The following is a 7,736-nucleotide window of genomic DNA, read 5'->3' on the forward strand; positions in this document are numbered from 1 at the left end:
CCAAGGGAGCAGAGAGGGAGATGGTGCTGGAAGCAGGGTCTGTTCTGCCGAGGGTGAAGGTGGGTGCTAAGCACTCTGGTATTTATTGAAGTCATTTCTGCTGCAGCCTCTTCCCGTGTCTCCTGCCTCCAGAGAGAAGCCCCTATCCGTGCTCCCCAGGAACACAGACGCAGGATCTTCCACACACACAAATCTAACCACATCCATGCCCTGCTAGGACCCAGCCATGGTGCCTAGAGGGTGACAGGTCACCTTGCCTGGCCCGGAGGAGAATGGCTTGTTCATGCCAGGTGTGGCCTGTGAGCTTGAGCGGAGGAAATCCTGCAGAAGCTGGGAGGGGCCCACAGAACTGACCCAAAACAGCTCCTTCCCCTCTGTCCTCACATCCTGACCCCAAGATGGCTCTTCTCAGGGAAAATCACAACCCAACCCTCTGAAAAAGCACATTAAGGAAAAATGCCTTTAAGAATCTCAGGAGGGCTGTGGAATTTCTCCACCAGAACTTCAGAGTGATAATGACACTGAACCCGGGAACCACAATAACCAAAATCAGGAGTTTTATTCTCCTTCCTTCTCTCTCTCTCTCTCCTCTCACTGTCATGAACGTCATGAAGACACTCACTTTGCGTTTTCTACTCAGCACTGCATGACCAGTGTCTGACAAAGCCTGGGATATGTGGGCTCCCAAGTGGACCTGTCCTGGGTAAATGACCATTAATGAGACGGAGAAGGAGCTGAAGAGCCCCCAGAGGAGTGTGAGTCCCAGGGGTCCCGCCAGCTCCACTCCCACCTTCCAAACCTGTGACAGTCAGGTGCCTGAGTCACACAGTCTCTCCCACCCGAATGCCATGAGCTGCAGGTGACTGAGCAGTTACTGGATTCTTGACCATGTGTTTCGGTTGTGAGGTTGGGACCTAATGGGCCCCTTTGAAATGATGTCATAGGTTAGCAATGTCCCAAGGAAACTGAGGAAAGTCATAACTCAGCAGGATCCTGTGGAATCGCTGTGTGGACGTGGGAGTGTCGGAGAGTGTTAATGTCAGGAGCATCCTGCACCTTCCTATTTGCCAGAGGACTCAGTGTGGGGGACGACTGGGACACATAGCACAGAGAAGGTGGAGGGTGAACTGCTTCTCTCCTGATTACAAAGGTGAGATCAAAGCTACAATGACACGTACCCTGCCTGGCACCTCTCCTGCCCAAGGACCCAGCCTGTCTCTGCAGGACTTGCAGGAGGGCAGGACATGCCATGACATCACCAGCTCCACTAGAAAATATGGGATAAAAGGAGTGGCTGAGATCTGCTGATCCCCTGCTCACTCCACTGCACCCACCCAGAGCCATGGCTCCCCGAGGCTGCGTCGTGGGTAAGGAGGACAGGACCCCATTCCCACCTGAGCCCGTCTCCAATCTCAGCCACCACCAGGGCTCTCTCCCCACCCCAAACTACACCTCATCCCTGTTCCCATGCCCAGCCAAATCTCCAGGCTTGAATTGCTCACAGCAATTCCCCATCCATAGCACCCAGATCAGCCCCATCCACAGCCCTGTTTCAGTCCCTGAACTGCTCAAAGCCCTGGTTCCACCCAATCTTCTTCTAAATGTCAGTGCCAGTCATATCTGTTGCTGTCCACTCACCCCATCTTCACTTTCCCTTTCCCACAGCTGTCTTTGCCATTTTCTGCATCTCCAGGCTGCTCTGCTCAACACACGGAGCCCCAGGTGAGCCCAGGAGTGATTGGGAAGCTGGGGGAGGGGTACACCTTCCAGGGGACCCCAGGCTGGGACCCACCTGCCACCACCTTCTGGATCTCACCAGCTCTGTCTCCTCTAGTGGCCCCCATGACTCCTTACCTGATGCTGTGCCAGCCACACAAGAGATGTGGGGACAAGTTCTATGACCCCCTGCAGCACTGTTGCTATGATGATGCTGTCGTGCCCTTGGCCAGGACCCAGAGTTGTGGAAACTGCACCTTCAGAGTCTGCTTTGAGCAGTGCTGCCCCTGGACCTTCATGGTGAAGCTGATAAACCAGAACTGCGACTCAGCCCCGACCTCAGATGACAGGCTTTGTCGCAGGTGAGTCCTGTCCCCTCCATGAGATTGTGAGTGCAGGGTAGCTGCATGCCTGTTCTGCCCTGGGTGGAGCCCCCACTCTCCTTGTCTCCCTGTCTCTGCCCCTGCCTCTATTCAAACCACCTCTCCCTTTCCCTATGCCTGTGTCTCTATCCATTTTTATTTCCCTCTCAGAATCTCACTTTCTCTTCCCTGCTGTCCTCTCCTCCTGGCTCTCCTGTGCTCCTTTCTGCCCATATTCAGTCTCGCCCCCATCTCTGGCCGTCTCTGTCCTGCTCAGTGTCTCTGTCTCACTATCTCCAGTGTCAGCTGATAGAACATCAGGGGAACGACGACTCCTGGATTCTCCTTCCTGGATAGGCCTGGAGAAAGAGGCTGGTGTTACCTGAGATCTGGGATGCTGAGTGGCTGTTTGGGGGCCGGAGAAACACACACTCAACCGCCCACTTCATTCTGTGACCTGTCTGAGGCCCACCCTGCAGCTGCCCTGAGGAGGCCCACACATCCCTTTCTAGAATTCTGGACAGCGTGAGATGTGTGTGCTGACGGGGGCCCAGGGACTCCGAATGCTCATGATGACCCCTATGGCCAACATAAACCAGGCACCACCCCAAGGCTGGCTGGGGAACCCTTCACCCTTCTGTGAGCTTTTCCATCACCTCAAGTTCTCTTCTCTCCAGGAGCAAAGCACAGGATCATAATAAATTTCTGTATTTTATAAATTCATACTGTAGAATTCATGAATTAGAGAGCTTGGACGGTTGAAAGGGGTCACAAAGGGTGACCTGGGGCCCCTTTTCTCTGTCACCCGGAGGCGTCCAGGCCTTTCCATTTGTTCTGTTCATGCACACACTTATTTTTTCTTTCTCCATTTATTTTTAAATTTATTATTTTGTTATTCGTGCTTGGTGACTAGGGCCCTGGCCATGCCTGGGACAGGGGCCACCCTCCAACACCAGCCTCCACCACCCCATGGCTCCCTGAACCCAGTCCCAGCATCGGGAGCAGCCCAGGTGGGGTGGGGAGGAGGTGGGGATCTCGAGGGGGCTTCGGGGAGGCACTCCCTCTCCCACCAGTTCTGTGGCAGAACAGGATCCGGCTGTTTGTTCTCGATGTACATTAAGCAGATGCAGACAGACTGGGAAAGAACGGAGGTTCTTTCTGCAACCGGCTGTGGGGAGGAGGTCAGAGTAGCTTACCAGACCAACTCAAAGCTACAGACTTCTTTTTCTAGTGCTTATATGCATTCTAAGCTCCACGCCTATGTGCGGAGTGCCCCTGCAAGACAGCGTGTGTCATTCTTATCAATATCTAATCTTTAGTATCTAGGGTCTGGAAAACTTTCTCCAGAGTCTTGGAAAGTTTCTTAATCTTAAATGGACCCCAGTATGAGCAATATGTGGAAGAATGCTATTATTATTTGATCAGATTTTAGGGTCTGAGAAAACCCAGCTGGGGTTTTAATGGGCTTGTTTTCTCATTCCCGCCCTAGTCCCCAGGCACTAGTTTATCCAGTTCTATAATGTTTAAGGTATGCATTCATCAAAAATAAAGTTTAGTGGAAACTGACTCTTCTGGTCGCTAACAGAAACCTGACCTGCCACACACCCATCCCAGGCACGCATCCCCTGGGATCGTGGAAAACCCACTGGGCAGGTCCAGCGCCCAGAGATGCCACACTTAGTCTGACTTTGGGCCAAAGCTGGAGCCTGAGAGGGAGTGGGTGGGGCGGGGTGCGGAGGATGTGGGCTATGGAGGAGCCCTTGGGGTTGGAAGGAGGAAATAAAGGCCGGCCAAGGCACCTGAAGCACATTCTTCAGGCCCTGTGCCAGGGACAAACCCTCGTGCCCAGTGCTGATGTGGAATAGATTGCAGGGAGGGGGCCACGCTGCTGCTTACTCAACCCAGAAGCAGGTTCCTTAGGGAGGATTCAGCCCCAGGGTCTCCACCAACCTGGATTCCCCGAAGTCAAAGAAGCCACCACCTTTCTGGGTCCTGTTTCTCAGGGCCAGGGGGTCTGCACGGGGCCCAGACCCCCGTCCCTGGGCCTCAGTCATCCGAGGCCAACCCAGGCTCCCAGACTGCCTGATGGCTTCCCGGGCCCGTTCTGACTCAAAGGGTTCCATCATCGCCCCACAGGTGGCAGCATCGCCTCAGTGGCCCCAGACGGGCCCAGTGGCCAGGTGTCCACACCTGCGGGAACTCTGGACCCAGCACATCACCATGGCAGCAATCTGGCATCACAGGGCAAACGCCCTGTCTCACAGGCCTACCCCTATCTCAGGGCCTATCAGTGGGCGCATACCCTGTGCTAGGTGAGCTCTGCCCCCTCATGCTACGATTCTGCAGGGCGTGAGAGCTGTGCAGACGCCTAGAGAGGAACAGACCCACATCACCTACGGGGCGGCTGCTTCCTCATCCTCCACAGTGAGCGTCCTAAACCTTCACCCTGTCCGCATGTGACTCTCCTTGCCTGCACTCCCCCCACTACCCCATGAAATGATCTCATTTGGTCATTTAAGTGGTAAACTAAAAAGTTTTAAGTGACTCCAGGAGAGCAGGAGAAAGGCGGGTCTCCCGGCTGAGACCCCGCCCTGGACGCCCCCACGGAAGCCGCACAGCAGGATGTAGGTGCCCAAGGCACCGCGCGTGCGCCGAGAGGCCTCGCCCAGCCCCGCCCCTCTTAAACCTGGAATCCTCATGTGTCTGGGTCCTGCCCTATACGGGCCCCCTAGACCACTGGTCCAGATCCCCCACCTTCCCCCAACACGAAGTATTGACATCAAAGCATCGCCTCATCTGGCACAAGAACCTGAAACACAGACCGCACCTTACACCGACGTGGTGAATCCCTCTTTGGATCTGAGCCCAACAAGCCCAGAGTCGGGGCTCTGGGTTCCCGCCCAAATGTCGCGCATGCGCACAGAAGGCACCTGGCGTCTCTTCTAAGGTACGGGAATCTCAGGCATCCCGGAATCACTAGGTCTGATTTAAATAGCATCAAATAAATTGGAAAAGAATGAAAGGGCTATAAAGTTCGGCTGAAATTTTCAGAGGTTTTATTGGTTGTATCTGGTGGAGGGAGTGGGCGAGTCTTCTCTGAACACTCATGAGGATGAAGAACAGTCACCGAGGTGACGGTACCAAGTCACCGACCACCTCCCAGGGATCCTCTCATCCGGTCCTCACGGCAGCGCTGCATGGTCGGACCTCATCACCCACATTCCACCAAGAGGAAGCTGAAGCCTGGGGCCTTCATCCACTCATGTCCTCCAGAGCCCTGGCACCCATCCTGGGCCCCATCCCATCATCCAGGCCTTGGACCTTCGACCTCGGTAGGGTCCCTGTCTCCTCCGTGAGCCGTCCTGGGCCTGAGGAGGTATCCAATAAACAAGAAAACAGAACAGAAGGAGCTGTGATGGAGTGGATCTTATGTAGTAAGAATAAAGTTATTTTGAGAAATTTCTGGGTCATGTATTTACCCACAGAAAAGCAGAAGCAAACACACACATACACACAAACACACACACACAGGCTGTCATGTGTCCTCAGCACAAAGTGCCTTGAGCAAGACCATTGCTGGCCCCACCCTTAGCCTGACTGTGATCTTGCTGTGATCAGCACATCCCATCAGTGTGGCAACAGGTGTGGCCAGAGTGGGAACCAGGCCTTTTCTTCAGATTTGCTCTTTGTTTCTGAATAGCCACCGTCAGAACAGGCACCCTCCTAGAAGTCACTTGATTAAAAATTTCCTTTTGGATATTTAGGTTGACGTTCTATCAATCAGTTAAAGTATAAATGTATATTTATTATAAAAGTGTAAATTATGGCTCTAATTAATGATGATGGTGAATTTTACTAACTATAGCTACTAAAATATTCCAATAGATAAAAATAGTGCTAAAATGTACAGTTAATACAAGAGCGATTACTTTAACATAAATCTTATAATTTTTGATCTAATGAATCTTCATAAAATATACATGATCATGAAGCACACCAATAGAATTAATCCTAATATTTATAGCAATACTTGGTGTGCTATCTCTCATAAAAAATAAAATTGATAGTAAAAAAAAAAGAAAAAGAAAGAAATTGGCTGGGTGCGGTGGCTCACGCCTGTAATCCCAGCACTTTGGGAGGCTGAGGCAGGCAGATCACGAGTTCAGGAGATCGAGACCATTCTGGCTAACACGGCGCAACCCCATACCTACTAAAAATAACAAAAAAGGAGCCGGGCGTGGGGGTGGGTGCCTGTAGTTCCAGCTACTCAGGAGCTGAGACAGGCGAATGGCATGAACCCAGGAGATGGATCTTGCAGTGAGCCGAGATCATGCCACTGCACTCCAGTCTGGGCAACACAGCAAGACTCCGTCTCAAAAAATAATAATAATAATAAAGAAATTAATAATAAAAAATAAAGAAATGGTGAAATTTAAAAATTTTGAGTTGTTTAATTTTCATTTAGGGCATGACTATCTGAAGTAATAAATTTTGTTTGGTCATTAATATGGGATGACCTATGTCTCCCCCTAAATTCATGTGTTGAAGTCCTAACCCCAGTATCTCAGAATATAACTGTATTTGGAGATAAGGTCTTTGAAAAGGTGATTATGGTAAAATGAGGTCATATGAGTGGGACTTAATCCAAGCTGACTGGTGTCCTTATAAGAAGAGTAGATTAGGGCACAGACGCACACACAGCGGCCATGTGAAGACACAGGGAGGAGTTGGCCATGGATAAGCCAAGAGACAGACCCTCAGAAGAAACCATCCTGCCAACACCTTGATCTCATACTTCTGGCTTCCAGAACTGTGAGGAAATGAATTTCTCCTGTTCAAGCCACCCCTTTGGCGCCCCTGGTTATGGCAGTCCTGGCGGCTTAACACAGGCAGGAGGAAAATGAAGGATGCAAGAGTCAGAGAAAGGAAGAAAATCAAATGTAATTTCTCCTCATACAATTTTCAAAATTTCAATTACTTTAGGAAAACACTTTTTAGGAAATTATTCTGAACTGGGTGTTTGGTGTTTTATTCTAAACTAGGTGTTTAGTGACTAGATACTTTCTTTTCTTTCATAACACATAGTATCTGAATTTCTGGGAAACTTTGTATTTGACAAATGTGTGATCAGGGATCTCTACATGAATTCTCCACGGAAAGACTGATCTCATGGATCTAGAACTTGTGGTGGTTCTTGTGATTAGATACCTGAAGGAAATATTGCTCTTATGTGACATTAAAGAAGAAAAATGTGACACTTACAAGTAAAAAGACGGCATGTGGTTCTATACGCTTGTCTGGGGCTTTTATTGTCTGCACCCTTTGGCCTTTTTGAGTTGCCAGCTTCTCCAGCCTCTCCAGCTTCTCATGAGTTGCATCTAGGATATATGAGACAAAAAAGAAAACTCAGGGAAACTCCCTGCTCTGCCATTTCTGTGGTCCCAAGGTCCTCACTTCGTCTGCCTTCGTACCCTACCTTTCTGAGTCTTCTTATGCTTGTTTTATAGCTGTACTGAGCAGGAGAGATATGGAAACATATGCCTACCTCATCTTTCTGGAAGCAGAATTCCACTCCTACTGAAGGGTTTTGGTAAGAACACATTTGCCAGATCAATAATTGCATACCAAGGATCAAACACTGTTTTGATTTGCCCCAAT

General features: G+C 50.4%; 1 protein-coding gene across 1 annotated transcript; it reads left to right on the forward strand.

Moving 5' to 3' along the window:
* The first annotated feature begins 1,315 nt into the window (after positions 1-1,315).
* On the forward strand, positions 1,316-2,798 carry IGFL1 (IGF like family member 1). Its single transcript, XM_003277603.2, has 4 exons — positions 1,316-1,367; positions 1,666-1,722; positions 1,835-2,078; positions 2,379-2,798. Exons 1-4 carry the CDS (start codon positions 1,343-1,345, stop codon positions 2,386-2,388), a joined length of 336 nt encoding a protein of 111 aa, XP_003277651.1. The 5' UTR covers positions 1,316-1,342; the 3' UTR covers positions 2,389-2,798.
* The last annotated feature ends 4,938 nt before the right edge of the window (positions 2,799-7,736 follow it).

This window comes from Nomascus leucogenys, chromosome 17, assembly GCF_006542625.1.
Source record: "Nomascus leucogenys isolate Asia chromosome 17, Asia_NLE_v1, whole genome shotgun sequence".
Taxonomy (NCBI): Eukaryota; Metazoa; Chordata; class Mammalia; order Primates; family Hylobatidae; genus Nomascus; species Nomascus leucogenys.

What these genes read in the sequence shown, in the direction of transcription:
- IGFL1 (XM_003277603.2), top strand. Translation starts at nt 1,343, where the DNA reads ATGGCTCCCCGAGGCTGCGTCGTGG. An exon ending in TCCCCGAGGCTGCGTCGTGG is followed by an intron (nt 1,368 to 1,665) that starts GTAAGGAGGACA and finishes CCTTTCCCACAG; the next exon opens with CTGTCTTTGCCATTTTCTGC. An exon ending in CTCAACACACGGAGCCCCAG is followed by an intron (nt 1,723 to 1,834) that starts GTGAGCCCAGGA and finishes TGTCTCCTCTAG; the next exon opens with TGGCCCCCATGACTCCTTAC.